Source organism: Oncorhynchus mykiss, chromosome 15 (assembly GCF_013265735.2).
Source record: "Oncorhynchus mykiss isolate Arlee chromosome 15, USDA_OmykA_1.1, whole genome shotgun sequence".
In the NCBI taxonomy this organism is placed as follows: domain Eukaryota; kingdom Metazoa; phylum Chordata; class Actinopteri; order Salmoniformes; family Salmonidae; genus Oncorhynchus; species Oncorhynchus mykiss.
In genome coordinates this window covers 52,394,102-52,410,507 of record NC_048579.1, presented here as the reverse complement: position 1 = coordinate 52,410,507, position 16,406 = coordinate 52,394,102, and the positions used below count along the sequence as shown (strand labels likewise).

General features: G+C 41.4%; 1 protein-coding gene across 2 annotated transcripts in view; it reads left to right on the top strand.

Moving 5' to 3' along the window:
• The window catches only part of slco1c1 (solute carrier organic anion transporter family, member 1C1), a 61,123-nt gene that overhangs the window by 26,627 nt on the left and 18,090 nt on the right, over window positions 1-16,406 (top strand). For both annotated transcript variants that reach the window (XM_021563583.2, XM_021563582.2), the window contains exon 4: window positions 13,093-13,225. In XM_021563583.2, coding sequence (XP_021419258.2) covers window positions 13,093-13,225 — 133 coding nt within the window. The remainder of the gene's footprint in view (window positions 1-13,092; window positions 13,226-16,406) is intronic.

The window sequence follows — 16,406 nt, the reverse complement described above, 5'->3', positions numbered from 1 at the left end:
ATTCCAAATAAATCACAGACAGTGTCACCAGCAAACACCATAACACCTCCTATTTCATGCTTTTACGTTGGGAAATACACCATCTCACAAAGACACGGCGGTTGGAGCCAAAAATCTCAAATTTGTACTCATCAGACCAAACAACAAATTTCCACCAGTCGAATGTCCATTGCTCGTATGTCTTCACTATTATTCTACATTGTAGAAATAATACAAATAAAGAAAAACCCTTGAATGAGTAGGTCTTCTAAAACTTTTGACTGGTTTTCTCCTAACCCTAGCATCCTTCCCCTAATTGGAGTAAACTAATGGAGAACAACACATGGGCTTCTACTTCCAGCTTATACATATTATATGCATTTTACGGACACAGTACATTTTACATTAGTTATCTTTTGTTTGTTTTCAGTCCCATCCTTCAGCTACCCCCAACCCCTCCCATCTATCCCCGAAGACCATCTGAAATAGATTTCTATTTGCCATATATTCTCCAACTGTGCTGTTTCACAAAAGTTCTGAACCTGAACTCAACAAAAAAAGAAACGTCCTCTCACTGTCAACTGCGTTTATTTTCAGCAAACTTAACATATGTAAATATTTGTTTGAACATAACAAGATTCAACAACTGAGATATAAACTGAACAAGTTCCACAGAGACGTGACTAACAGAAATGGAATAATGTGTCCCTGAACAAATGGGGGGTCAAAATCAAAAGTAACAGTCGTATCTGGTGTGGTCACCACGTGCATTAAGTACTGCAGTGCATCTCCTCCTCATGGACTGCACCAGATTTGCCAGTTCTTGCAAGTTCCCGGACATTTCTGGGGGGAATGGCCCTAGCCCTCACCCTCCGATCCAACAGGTCCCAGACATGCTCAATGAGATTGAGATCCGGGCTCTTTTGCTGGCCATGACAGAACACTGACATTCTTGACTTGCAGGAAATCAGGCACTGAACAAGCAGTATTGCTGGTGGCATTGTCATGCTGGCGGGTCATGTCAGGATGAGCCTGCAGGAAGGGTACCACATGAGGGAGGAGGATGTCTTCGCTGTGACGCACAGCGTTGAGATTGCCTGCAATGACAACAAGCTCAGTCCGATGATGCTGTGACACACCGCCCCAGACCATGACAGACACTCCCCTCCAAATGGATCACGCTCCAGAGTGCAGGCCTTGGTGTAATGCTCATTCCTTCGATGATAAATGCGAATCCAACCATCATCCCTGGTGAGACAAAACCGTGACTCGTCAGTGAAGACCACTTTTTGTAAGTCCTGTCTGGTCCAGGGACTCCGGTGATGCTTACAACAGGCCTACAAGCCCTCAGTCCAGCCTCTCTCAGCCTGTTGCGGACAGTCTGAGCACTGATGGAGTGATTGTGCGTTCCTGGTGAAACTCGGGCAGTTTTTGTTGCCATCCTGTACCAGTCCCACAGGTGTGATGTTGTTATGATAATTTCGTTATCAATGTTCATAAACTTCAAGTAATCTACTCAGTCTGCAACCCAGAGTTTGTAAGATTCTGGTTGAATGAAACAGACAAGAGTCCCAGCTTACAATAGTCAAATGTTTTTTCACGAGAGTACTCTGAAGTCCATTATACAAAGACTTCCATTTTATACCTTGCTCCTTACTTACGCACATACTTCCATACAAACAGTAGGTATCCTACGCACATACATACACACAAACAGTAGGTGAGTTGTATCCTTCTCCATAGTTCTCACCACTGTGTATCACTACCCAGCTGACAGTTCCATTCCCCCGAGATTATGGAAACCTTGAGAAGTACTCCCTGTCCTATCATAAGTTTCTCAGAGTTCTAGCCAGGTTGGGTCAAACACAGTTTAATTGTTCTCTGTATTTTCTTCGGCACATGTATTTCTCTCCCTTACAGGTCTCTACTGAGCCTAGTTGGACTTACATGTAATACTTTAATTATTCCTTATACATGCTACATAAACTATAATCCCTAATAGTTAGGTTTCAGGGTAGAATTATTTAATCATTATCTTAGACATATAAATTATTTTATCAATCCACCCTTAATGACTAAATAATACACACTGATATATCAAACACTATATGGAAAAATACGTTATACAAGAATAAACCAAACCAATACATGTATTTACATTCAATACTCATCAATGACTGTTCTAGGCCTATGTCCAATTATAACTCTTCCTGTTAGGATTTTCATCATAATCTTCATGAAAGGAACCGTCTGTCTAAACATTGAAGATAGTATCATCTAACATTGGCTGCTCGTGGTTAAAAGAAACAGAGCCATCTCCTAGGCCTGGAGATCTGTATTCGTCCTCCCACTGGTCGAAGCTCGGAATCGGTCCGTATCTCACCATTTGTTGCATCATTGACCTCTCCAGAGTCTTGGAAATGAGACCTTGCATATACGGAATCAAACAACAGCCACATAATTCCAACACAGTCATACAGGTGAAGGTTGCCCACAACACAGTGATTATGACATTTTTCCATTTCCCAAACATACTGTCAAACCAATTTGTTAGAGAATTATCCACCCCAGAGTTCTCTGCTAATTCGTAAGCTAACGTGGTTAAACCAGCTAGGGCCTTGGTCACTGATCCGTCTGGAGCTGTGTTATCGGGGATAAAAGTACAACATTCTGATCCGAATATCACACACACCCCTCCCTTCTCAGCCAGTAGCATATCCAATGCTATTCTATTCTGCCATACCATCATACTAGTTGCAGCTGTTTGTTCTGTGTCGTGGAAATTTCCTCTATTTACCAAATCATGAGAGCAAACCACACACAAGTCAGAGTTAGTTATCACAAAGTCCATCTTTAAATATATGAGATCTATCACAACCCTGTGACTCTCAGATCAATTCAGTGTCTATCAATGAATTCTTTGAGAGTCCCTTACACATTGCAGCTGAGATCCTTTAATAGCAAAAGACACACATAGCCAGACAGCATAGGCATAATTTATCGTTCAGCTTTGTCTCCTAAACTATGTTATTTTCTCAAACTCAGAACCATAAACAGGCATATATCAAATCCATCCTATCTTGACAAGATCACAGAGACACACTGACTGGCACACAGACATTGTGGAGCCAAGAGATACACGCTTGACCTCTCCCCTCTCTCCGGCCCAAGCAACTTAGTCTTGACATAGAACAGATACTGCAACCCCGCCATAGTATTATACAAAAATAACATTCTGATGAGAAGTAACTTACAAACATATGATGAATATAAAACATCTTACCTATGTTATCAACCAATCCTGATTATTCCCCAACATCTGCTAACCCTTTTATCGCATCTCTAGTATAGTTGATGAAACACTGTTGGTTATAGTAGATATAATTTATCCAATCTACATTTTTATTGAGAGTTGACCACCAGAAGATGCTTGATTCCAATCCAGCCAATATCTGATTTTTTAGCTTTGAACTCATCAGGCACCCCCTTGGAACCCCAATGCTATCAATGTAAACTCTATTGTCAAAGGACCCTGACGGAGCACTCCTTATCTCTCTTGGCACTAGGTCTTTGTCTGATAAGGGTGAAGGGCATGCCTAACTGTACTAATGCACAAATACCGGTCCGATTTGTAGGCAGGTTAGGCCACAGCTTCATACCTCCACACAACCATCAGACATCCGCTCTAGGCCTTTTTATCTTACTAAAGTCCTCGGAACTCAACCTACCAGTCAGGTCCCTCATTGTCTCGTAGGTTGTAACATTCTCTATTCTATTGCATGTTCTTACTTCCAATACGTTCCGTCCGTGTGTGTTGTATCGAGCCATACAATAATGGTTTCCTCCTGCAACTGTGAAAGGGGGAAGTCTGGATGTAATGTGCACATGGGGATACAGATAATGCAGATCAGTGCAATTGTCATTGTCTGGCTTCCCTGCCTTCATGAACAGCTTTAACATACAGGCCATTCCCCTGGCTGAATTAATTCCATTGAGTGGAAAGGGGATGGTTGTCAACTGAGGTTTGGCTGTGGCGCAGGCATAACATTATTCTTTAGCTACTGATCTAGCTGTATACTGAATCCATTCCAGCCATAGGTTGGAATCCCCAAACCCAGTCTCCACCTCAATCAATTCCTTAAGATCTTTCGTCTGAACTATCCGCACCGGTCCTTGGCTCTGGATGACTACATCCGTTTTGTATGGGGAACTGCTTGGACTCTGACTGGCCGTAGAACTATCACCGGCTCTAACCTTTGCTACCCGGAATGGTACCGTAGTGTCGACCGAAACCTGGTCAAAACTAACATACCATAACCCGAGATCCTCTTTCTTTATATTTCCAAAAGTTAATTTGTACCTTTATGCAATACTTCCCTTGCTCCGGTACACAGTCAAAATCCCTCACCTTTACTATACTCAATCTGTTTCCATATTGGGTGTGTGAATTTACATAGCCTTCTCTCTCTGTATGAGCTATGACCTGATTCCATGAATTACACGGGGACCTGCACAGATATCTTCCATAAAGGCCCATAGTTATAGACTGCCAAGGGGTCAGAGAACCCATTTGGTCTACATAGAACTCACCTGAGACATCCTTTCCTTGCTCTACTCTCACTTCCTTTTTACCCAGATTAACCTTTATACTTATTTTCCACCATAATTTGCAAATAAATTCATTAAAAATCCTACAATGTGATTTTCTGGATTTTTTTTCTCTCATTTTGTCTGTCATAGTTGAAGTGTACCTATGATGAAAATTACAGGCCTCTCTCATCTTTTTAAGTGGGAGAACGTGCACAATTGGTGGCTGACTAAATACTTTTTTGCCTCACTGTATCTAAACAATGACTTAGGTAGTATGGGCAACTTATCCTTGTACCAAATCTCTTCTGAATCCCTCTATTCCTGTCTTAGGATGTGCGAGTCCTTCTAATGCCCTTTCTATCGTGTCTGGTTATGTTCCGTCCCCAGCTCTGGGGTTGGCTAAGGTTATGAGTGGGAATTGGGGTATCTTCTCATCGTCATCTAACTATTCCGTGTCACTTCTATCTTCTCTCAATCCTGGATTATTATGAGATTCTAACCTTCGTAACACTCCAGGTCTCCTGCTCCTCACTCCCAGTCTCTCCCTCTCATTCTCCTCAAATTCCTTCTGCTCTCTCTCTATCTTGCTCACTTCCTTCCCCCCCTCCTCCTCCTCCTCCTCCTCCTAATACTCCCAAACCATCAAGGTCACTTTAGGGCTCAGCAAAGGGCAGGGGAGCCCTTCTCCATCTGCCTTTTCTACTATCTGTCTGTTGCTCTTTCTTATAACAGTCAGTATCAAATATGGGTTGTTTCCAAATATTTTCTCCCTGTCTGCACTCATGGATATTTAGAAAATTCAACATGTCAATGGTAGTAATCTCTAAGATTATTACCAGGTTGATCAAGTTTATCTCGATACCCTCAATGCTCCTGAATCACCACAGATGTCATATATCCCTGTCCTGTTGGCTCAGAATATGTTAGGTGCCTCCTAAGAAGAGGTAGGTGCAGGCGTCAGGAGCAGGAGAGAAAGGAATTTCCAGTGGCACAGTCTTTATTATAAAGTCCCAATCCAACAACAACAGGTGGGGAAACACACCCCAACGAAGTCGCCACACATAGGGAAAATCACGAAACACACAGAGGAGAAACCTCTACTCCTAATACAGTACCAGCGGTACAACGACTGTGAGAAAAAAAAACCCTGTGGCGCAAACACGCACCCCTAACAGAGCAAACACAGCAAATAATCCCGCACAAGGACTAGCAGGCAGCGGAGGTTAATAAACCCACCGGAATTAACTAATAGGATACAGGGGTAACCAAAAACAGACAGACACAAACGAAAAGGAAAAATGGATCGGTGGCAGCTAGTAGGCCGGCGACGACGACCACCGAGCACCGCCTGACCAGGGAGAGGAGCCACCTTCAGTGGAAGTCGTGACAGAATATGTCCTAAATACTTAACACAAGTCTACCATTATTAAACTTATTCTTGCTAACTTTATAACCTTGTTCAACAACAAAATATAATAATACTATTATATCAATTTTTGTTGTGTTAAATTTCTTACACTGCATACAACGACAGCTGATTACCCAAGGGAGAGTAAAACTTAGCTAGGTAATGTATAAAAATACTACGACAGGTCAAAAGATGAAATAACATTTCAAATGACATAATCAGATCAAAATCACTACTATGAAAAACTCCACGAAGAAAAAATATTGTACTCTTGTGGTCATAGGAAAATAGACTTAAGGAAGCTTACCCTCAGTCAAAGGCTATGCCCTTTTCTTTCTTCTCATTGGTTCAAATTACAAATATGTCAAAGAACTATAAACTCCATCATAATTACCAATTACGGGGGCCTCCCGGGTGGCGCAGTGGTTAAGGGCGCTGTACTGCAGCGCCAGCTGTGCCATCAGAGTCCTGGGTTCGCGCCCAGGCTCTGTCGTAACCGGCCGCGACAGGGAGGTCCGTGGGGCGACGCACAATTGGCCTAGCGTCACCCGGGTTAGGGAGGGCTTGGTCGGTAGGGGTGTCCTTGTCTCATTGCGCACCAGCGACTCCTGTGGCGGGCTGGGCGCAGTGTACGCTAGCCAAGGTGGACAGGTGCACGGTGTTTCAGCGGCTTGGTTGGTTGTGTATCGGAGGACGCATGACTTTCAACCTTCGTCTCTCCCGAGCCCGTACAGGAGTTGTAGCGATGAGACAAGATACTACAACAATTGGATACTACGAAATTGGAGAGAAAAAGGGGTAAAAATAAATAAATATAAAATAATTACCAATTACACAAATTACCTTAAAATCAGTATTACAAATGATCTTAAATTCATTATCCAAATGGCCTTCCCGTGAGGCTGATCAGACCACACAGGAAAGCCATGAAAGAGGTCAAAAGTCATACCAGCCTTTCAAAGAAGTGTTTCTTACTCTATTAGACAAATTAAAGAAAAACTGTCAAACATTTTCTACATGTTATATCCCAGGTTCCCAGAACATTCCTTTATCAAAAGAATTCACGTGTTTAATACAAATAAAAATTCCAAACGTGTGTGTAAACTATAATCCCTATTTTCAGGGTAGAATTATTTACTCATTATCTTTAAACATATAAATTATATTATTCACGCAGATGAGCAGGGACCCTGGGCATCTTCTTTCTTTTGGTGTTTTTCAGGTTCAGTTGAAAGGCCTCTTTAGTGTCCTAAGTTTTCATAACTGTGACCTTAATTGCTGTAAGCTGTTAGTGTCTTAACAACCGTTCCACAGGTGCATGTTCATTAATTGTTTATGGTTCATTGAACAAGCATGGGAAGCAGTGTTTAAACCCTTTACAATGAAGATCTGTGAAGTTATTTGGATTTTTACAAATTATCTTTGTAAGACAGGGTCCTGAAAAAGGGACGTTTCTTTTTTTGCTAAGTTAAAAATAAATATTTTTAGTCCCACCCTTCAGCTCACCTCAAGGGCCTTTCTGTATAGAGTAGACGGAAACCAGGATGCGATGTGTGCCTCTTGTCATGGCTCCAATGCCCCCAACCACAGGGAGAGATAAAAGTGCTGAAGCAACTCAGGAGAGCTCCATAGACTAGCCTCGAAGGCCTTTCGGTATTTAACAACTCTCTAATAGCAGGATGTACTCTGTGCCTCTTGAAGTGCTCAAATCATAGAGATATATCCCTTTTGGTAAACCCTTAGTAACAAACAAAGCAGTTATTCTAGTCCACACAGTATTCTAAGTAAATTAAGGAAAATACAACACACTCACAATCAGAGAGCAGTGAGTTCAGTTTTTTTCAGCATAATAGCTCTCAGCACAAAAAAAATAGTTATTTTCCGTAAGCAATATTTTGAACTAATGACAATGACTCTTTAATAGCCTCTACAGGATTGGTTGGTCTCCCGCGGGACATTTGAGCTAATGTAGGCTAATGCGATTAGCATGAGGTTGTAAATAACAAGGAAATCAGGCACATTTGTGCAGTCTGGATACAACATTTCTAACAGAAATGCAAAGGTTCATTGGATCAGTCTAAAATGTTGCACATACACTGCTGCTATCTAATGGCCAAAATCTGAATTGCACCTAGATTCCTAAGTCATATATTGGCCTTTCTCTTGCGTTTCAAAGATGATGGTACCATAAAAATAAAAGAAACGCATGTTTTTTTCTTTGTATTATCTTTTACCAGATCTAATGTGTTACATTTTCCTACATTAATTTAACATTTCCACAAACTTTAAAGTGTTTGCTTTCAAATGGTATCAAGAATATGCATATTTGGAAAACGTAAAGGTGTCTATGGGTATATCAAAGTTCCAGAGTTCCTGCTTCAGGTCCTGAGCTACAGACAGTTAGATCTGGGTATGTCATTTTAGGCGAAAATGATTAACTATCTGGTATTTCCAAGTGCTAGGTTGGCCTTAGTCAGAGAACAGTTATTTCAGGAGTTCAGAAGTTTAGACATTCTACAACAGGTTTCTGAAGTGGGACTTTCCAAACCCAGCACACTGGGAGAATAGCCTACTCACTCCTCTTAATAATGAGAGCTGATGGAGGTTCTTAAGGAATGGACGTCATCCCTCCATCCTTGAAAAACAACAATTGGTTCAATCATGAAATGGCTGCTTTTGTTTTACCTCATTAAAGTCTTTATTGCCCACTGCTCTCCTCCACTACCCAATTTTCTCTCTCTCTAAGTTTATAACTCTCTCGCTCTTTCTTTCCCTAACTTTCCCTCTCTCTCCTCTATCAACTTCCCCCCCTCTTTTTCTCTCTCTCTCTCTCACACACACCCCCTCCCCTCACTCTCACTCTCTCTCTCTCACTCTACCCCAACCCCCCGCTCTCCTCTCTCTCTATCCAGGCCACGGCACAGTAATTCAATTCGGTCATTCGATTTGGAGGGTTCTTATTTTCTTATGATCCAATTTGTAAGCATTACCAACGGAGGGAATGTGAAAATGGATTCCAAATGGTCACCTTCTGGTGATTTGCAGGAAGTGCAATGATATAAGTGAAAGGATGGTTGTGATTGGTTATGTTACCTACTATGCCAATTTCTCTGTATTAAATGGGCCATAACTTTAAAACTAGCAGAGATCCAACTCTGGAACTTTGATATACCAATAGACACCTTTACGTTTTCCAAAATGTTGTTACGTTACAGCCTTATTCTAAAATGGATTACGTTTTTTTAAATCCTGAGCAATCTACACACAATACCCCATAATCAAAAGTGAAAACAGTTTTTTTTTAAATGTTTGCAAATTTATAAATATAAAAAACAGAAATACCTTATTTACATAAGTATTCAGACCCTTTGCTATGAGACTCGAAATTGAGCTCATGTGCATCCTGTTTCCATTGATCATCCTTGAGAGGTTTCTTCAACTTCATTTGAGTCTACTTGTGGTAAATTCAATTGATTGAACATGATTTGGAAAGGCACACACCTCTCTATATAAGGTCCCACAGTGCATGTCAACAATAAAAACAAGCCACGAGGTCGAAGGAATTGTCTGTAGAGCACAGAGACAAGTTTGTGTCAAGGCAGAGATCTGGGGAAGGGTACCACAAAATGTCTGCATTATTGAAGGTCCCCAAGAACACAGTGGCCTCCATCATTATTTAACTAGGCAAGTCAGTTAAGAACAAATTCTTATTTACATTGACGGCCTAGGAGCAGTGGTTTAACTGCCTTGTTCAGGGGCAGAGCGACAGCTTTTTACCTTGTCAGCTCAGGGATTTGATCTAGCAACCTTTTGGTTACTAGCCCAACACTCTAACCACTAGGCTACCTGCCGCCCCTTAAGTGGAAGAAGTTTGGAACCACCAAGACTCTTCCTAGAGCTGGCCGCCCGGTGAAACTGAGCAATAGCGGGAAAAGGGCCATGGTCAGGGAGGTGACCAAGAACCCAATTGTCACTCTGATAGTGCTCTAGAGTTCCTCTGTGGAGATGGGAGAAGCTTCCAGAAGGACAACCATCTCGGCAGTACTCCATCAATCACGCCTTTATGGTAGAGTGGCCAGACAGAAGCCACTCCTCAGTAAAAGACACATGACAGCCCGCTTGGAGGTAGACAAACGACACCTAATGACAAGATTCTCTGGTCTGATGAAACCATGCTTGAACTCTTTGACCTGAATGCCAAGCGTCACGTCTGGAGGAAACCTGGCACCGTCCCTACGCTGAAGCATGGTGGTGGCAGTATCATGTTGTGGGGATGTTTTTCAGCGGCAGGGACTGGAAGATTAGTCAGGATCGAGGCAAAGTACAGAGAGTTCCTTGTTGAAAACCTGCTACATAGTGCAGGAAGGGGCAAAGGTTCCAGACCTAAGACTGGGGCAAAGGTTCACATTCCAACAGGACAACGACCATAACCACACAGCCAAGACAATGCAGGAGTGGCTTTAAGACAAGTCTTTGAATGTCCTTGAGTGGCCCAGCCAGAGCCCGGACTTGAGCCCAATCGAATATCTCTGGAGAGACCTGAAAATAGCTGTGCAGCAACACTCAACCATCCAACCTGACAGAACTTGAGAGGATCTGCAGAGAAGAATGGGAGAAACTCCCCAAATACAGGTGTGCTAAGCTTGTAGCGTCATACCCAACAAGACTTGACGCTGAATACTTATGTAAATGTGATATTTCAGTTTTTTATTTTTAATACATTTGCTTTTTAATGCATTAATACATGTTTGTAGTTTGATGAAGGAAAAAAAACATTTAATCAATATTAGAATAAGGCTGTAACGTAACAAAATGTGGAAAAAGTCTAGGGGTCTGAATACGTTCCGAATGAACTGTATATATTATTTACAACAATATATTGAAACATTTGCCAAATACATTGGCAGTTCATTCGGAAAATACATGTTTATATTTTTCTATTTTAATATATTATTGAAAAAATGTGTTGTTATTGAAATCAAAATACTAATATTACAGAGCAAGCGGTAAAACTTCATATGACACCAATTTTTGCTTTGTAGCACCTACAGATGAGACATTATGGAGTCTTAAGGGAGGCTAAAAATATAACAAGTTTGATTCATTATTTCTCAATTATGTTTTTAGATACAAATTTCAAATATATGTCAACAATATGTCCTTCTTTCTGCGTTTCGTGAGGAATCACTTTGTAGTGGGAATTAGGAAACCAACGGTGCCACTATGTTGTAACTCACCATGGCAACACACCTACAGTTGAAGTCGGAAGTTTACATACACCTTAGCCAAATACATTTAAACTCAGTTTTTCACAATTCCTGACATTTGATCCTAGTAAGAATTCCCTGTTTTAGGTCAGTTAGGATCATCACTTTATTTTAAGAATGTGAAATGTCAGAAAAATAGTAGAGAGAATGATTTATTTCAGCCTTTATTTCTTTCATCACATTCCCAGTGTGTGAGAAGTTTACATACACTCAATTAGTATTTGGTAGCATTGCCTTTAAATTGTTTAACTTGGGTCAAACGTTTCGGGTAGCCTTCCACAAGCTTCCCACAATAAGTTGGGTGAATTTTGGCTCATTCCTCCTGACAGAGCTGGTGTAACTGAGTCAGGTTTGTTGTTCTCCTTGCTTGCACACGCCTTTTCAGTTCTGTCCAAAATGTTTTTTTTTAGATTGAGGTCAGAGCTTTGTGATGGCCACTCCAATACCTTGACTTTCTTGTCCTTAAGCCATTTTGCCACAACTTTGGAAGTATGCTTGGGGTCATTGTCTATTTGGAAGACCCGTTTGCAACCAAGCTTTAACTTCCTGACTGATGTCTTGAGATGTTGCTTCAATATATCCACATAATTTTCCTTTCTCATGAAGCCATCTATTTTGTGAAGTGCATGATGCTGCCACCCCGTGCTTCACGGTTGGGATGGTGTTGTTCTGCTTGCAAGCCTCCTGCTTTTTCCTCCAAACATAACGATGCTCATTATTGCCAAACAGTTCTATTTTTGTTTCATCAGACCAGGGGACATTTCTCCAAAACGTACGATCTTTGTCCCCATGTGCAGTTGAAAACCGTAGTCTGTTTTTTTTATGGCGGTTTTAGAGCAGTGGCTTCTTCCTTGCTGAGCAGCCTTTCAGGTTATGTCGATATATGACTCGTTTTACTGTGGATATAGATACTTTTGTACCTGTTTCCTCCAGCATCTTCACAAGGTCCTTTGCAGTTGTTCTGGGATTGATTTTCACTTTTCGCACGAAAGTTGGTTAATCTCTAGGAGACAGAACACGTCTCCTTCCTGAGCGGTATGACGGCTGCGTGGTCCCATGGTGTTTATACTTCCGTACTGTTGTTTGTACAGATGAACGTGGTACCTTCAGGCATTTGGAAATTGCTCCCAAGGATGAACCATACTTGTGGCGGTCTATAATTTGTTTTCCTGAGGTATAATTTGTTTTTCTTTTGATTTTCCCATGATGTCAAGCAAAGAGGCACTGAGTTTGAAGGTGGGCCTTGAAATACATCCACAGGTACACCTCTAATTGACTCAAATTATGTCAATTAGCCTATCAGAAGCTTCTAAAGCCATTACATAATTTTCTGGAATTTTCCAAGCTGTTTAAAGACAGTCAATTTAGTGTATGTAAACTTCTGACCCACTGGAATTGTGATACAGTGAATTATAAGTGAAATAATCTGTCTGTATACAATTGTTGGAAAAATGATGTCCTAACTGACTTGCCAAAACTATAGTTTGTTAACAAGAAATTTGTGGAGTGGTTGAAAAACGAGTTTTAATGACTCCAACCTAAGTGTATGTAAACTTCCGACTTCAACTGTACATCAATTAGAGGAATTAGGCATTGTGATTGTGAATAAATCGAAGCAGACCATTGCGTCAGAGCTGGAGTCAGTTCCATGTCAACTCGACAATTCAAGAATCCATTCAGGAACGGAATCCAAATAGAGTTGTAACTAGAATAACTCTATTTGAAAATGCATTTCACTTTTGAAATTTCAAAATTTAATCTCGATTCATCAGATTTGTCAATTTGAGAATTTAAATGGCAGCTAAGAACAGTCAAATTCTGTGTCTGGTCTGTCTGTCGCCCTACCAGGTAACCTGTTGGTGATAGCATTCGTGAGTTACTTTGGTGCAAAGCTGCATCGGCCCAAGATCATAGCCATGGGCTGTGTACTGATGGCCATGGGAACATTCATCATCGCTCTGCCACACTTCCTCATCGGACGGTGAGGTTTTACTGACTTTTATTTTGAAGGAGGATTAACTTACAATGCTTGCGTTTCCAGCTTCCTTTTCAAATAAAATGTTATCACGTACACATATTTAGCAGATGTTATTGTGGGTCTAGTGAAATGCTTTTCTGAATGCACTTGTGGTACAGTAAACTAAAGCTTATCTGAATATGTGTATAAGTGTGTGCATGTGTGTGTACTCTAGAATGAATCACGTTTCCAGTTATCCTGTGTTTAAGGGAAATGTCAGTCTAAAGTGCATTCAAAAAGTATTCAGACTTTTTTTTTTCTTTTTTTCAATTTTTTTTACAGCTTTATTCTCAAATGTATTAAATCTCGGTTCCTCATCAATCTACACACAATATCCCATAATGACAAAGCAAAAACAAGTTTTTAGGAATTTTTGCAAATGTATAATAAAAATGAAAAACGGAAATATCACATTTACATAGTATTCAGACCCTTTACTCAGTACTTTGTTGAAGCACCTTTGGAAGAGATTAAAGCCTCAAGTCTTTTTGGGTATGACGCTAAAAGCTTGCCACACCTGTATTTGGGGAGTTTCTCCCATTCTCCTCTGCAGATCCTCTCAAGCTATGTCAAGTTGGATGGGGAGCGTTGCTGCACAGCTATTTCAGGTTTCTCCAGATATGTTTTATTGGGTTCAAGTCCGAGCTCTGTCTGGTCCACTCAAGGACATTCAGAGACATGTCCCGAAGCCACTCCTGCGTTGTCTTGGGTGTGGGCTTAGGGTCGTTGTCCTGTTGGAAGGTGAACCTTCGCCCCAGTCTAAGGCCCTGAGCGCTCTGGAGCAGGTTTTCATCGAGGATCTCTCTGTACTTTGTCTGTTCATCTTTCCCTCGATCCTGACTAGTCTCCCAGGCCCTGCTGCTGAAAAACATTCCACAGCATGATGTTGCCAACACCATGCTTCACCGTAGGGATGGTGCCAGGTTTCCTCCAGACGTGACACTTGGCATTCAGGCCAAAGAGTTCAATCATGGTTTCATCAGACTAGAGAATCTTGTTTCTCATGGTCTGAGAGTCTTTCATTTCCTTTTGGTAAACTCCAAGCGGGCAGTCATGTAACTTTTACTGAGGAGTGGCTTCTGTCTGGCCACTCTACCATAAAGGCCTGATTTGGTGGAGTGCTGCAGAGATAGTTGTCCTTCTGGAAGGTTCTCCCATCTCCACAGAGGAACTCTGGTGCTCTATCAGAATGACCATCGGTTCTTGGTCACCTCCCTGACCAAGGCCTTTCTCCCCTGATTGCTCAGTTTGGCCGGGCGGCCAGCTCTTGGAAGAGTCTTGGTTGTTCGAAACTTCTATTTAAGAACGATAGAGGCCACTGTATTCTTGGTGACCTTCAATGCTGCAGAAATGTTTTGGTACCCTTCCCCAGATCTGTGCCTCGACACAATCCTGTCTCTGAGCTCTACGGACAATTCCTTTGACCTCATGGCTTGTTTTTTGCTCTGACTTGCACTGTCAACTGTGGGACCTTACAGTGCAAAAGTATTCATCCCCCTTAGCGTTTTTACTATTTGGTTGCATTACAACCTGTAATTTAAATAGATTTTTATTTGGATTTCATGTAATGGACATACACAAAATAGTCCAGATTGGTGAAGTGAAAAAAAAAAAAAGTTAAAAAAAATATATAACATTTAAAAATGGAAAAGTGTTGCTTGCATGTGTATTCACCCCCTTTGCCAGTAAGCCCCTAAATAAGATCTGGTGCAACCAATTACCTTCAGAAGTCACATCATTTGTTATATTGGACACAGGTGGACTTTATTTAAGTGTCACATGATCTCGGTATATATAAACCTGTTCTGAAAGGCCCCAGAGTCTGCAACACCACTAAGCAAGGGGCTCCACCAAGTAAGGGGAAATATGACGACCAAGGAGCTCTCCAAACAAGTCAGGGACAAACTTGTGGAGAAGTACAGATCAGGGTTATGTTATAAAAAAATATCTGAAACTTTGAACATCCCACAGAGCACCATTTTTAAATCCATTATTAAAAAATGGAAAGAATATGGCACCACAACAAACCTGCCAAGAGAGGGACTCCCACCAAAACTCTCGAACCAGGCAAGGAGGGCATTAATCAGAGAGGCAACAAAGAGACCAAAGATAACCCTGAAGGAGCTGCAAAGCTCCACAACGGAGATTGGAGTATCTGTCCATAGGACCACTTTAAGCCGTACACTCCACAGAGCTGGGCTACATGGAAGAGTGGCCAGAAAAAAGCCATTGCTTTAAAAAAAAAAATAAGCAAACATGTTTGGTGTTTTCGCCAAAAGACATGTGGGAGACTCCCCAAACATATGGAAGAAGGTACTCTGGTCAGATGAAACTAAAATTGAGCTTTTTGGCCATCAAGGAAAACTTTATGTCTGGCGCAAACCCAACATCTCTCATCACCCCGAGAACATTATCATGGTGGTGGCAGCATCATGCTGTGGGGATGTTTTTCATTGTCAGGGACTGGGAAACTGGTCAGAAATTAATGAATTTTGGATGGCGCTAAATACTGGGAAAATATTGAGGGGAAACCTGTTTCATTCTTCCAGAGACAAGGTTTTAGGAATAACCCTAAGCATACTGCTAAAGCAACACTCAAGTGGTTTAAGGGCAAATATTTAAATGTCTTGGAATGGCCTAGTCAAAGCCCAGACCTCAATGCAATTGAGAGTCTGTGGTATGACTTAAAGATTGCTGTACACCAGCTGAACACATCTAGCTTGAAGCAGTTGGAGCAGTTTTGCCTTGAAGAATGGGCAAAATCCCAGTGGCTAGATGTGCCAAGCTTATAGGGACATACCCCCAAGAGACTAGCAGCTGTAATTGCTGCAAAAGGTGGCTCTATAAAGTATTGACTTTGGGGGGGGGGTGAATAGTTATGCACGCTTAAGTTTTCAGTTTTTTTTGTCTTATTTGTTTGTTTCACAATAAAAATATGTTGCTTCTACAAAGTGGGAGGCATGTTGTGTAAATCAAATGATACAACCCCCCCCCCCCCAAAAAAATGAATGAATGAATTCCAGGCAGCAAAATAGGAAAAATGCTTAGAGGGTGAACATTTTGGCAAGCCACTGTATATAGACAGGTGTGTGCCTTTCCAAATCACGTCCAATCAATTGAATTTACCACAGGTGTACTCCAATCA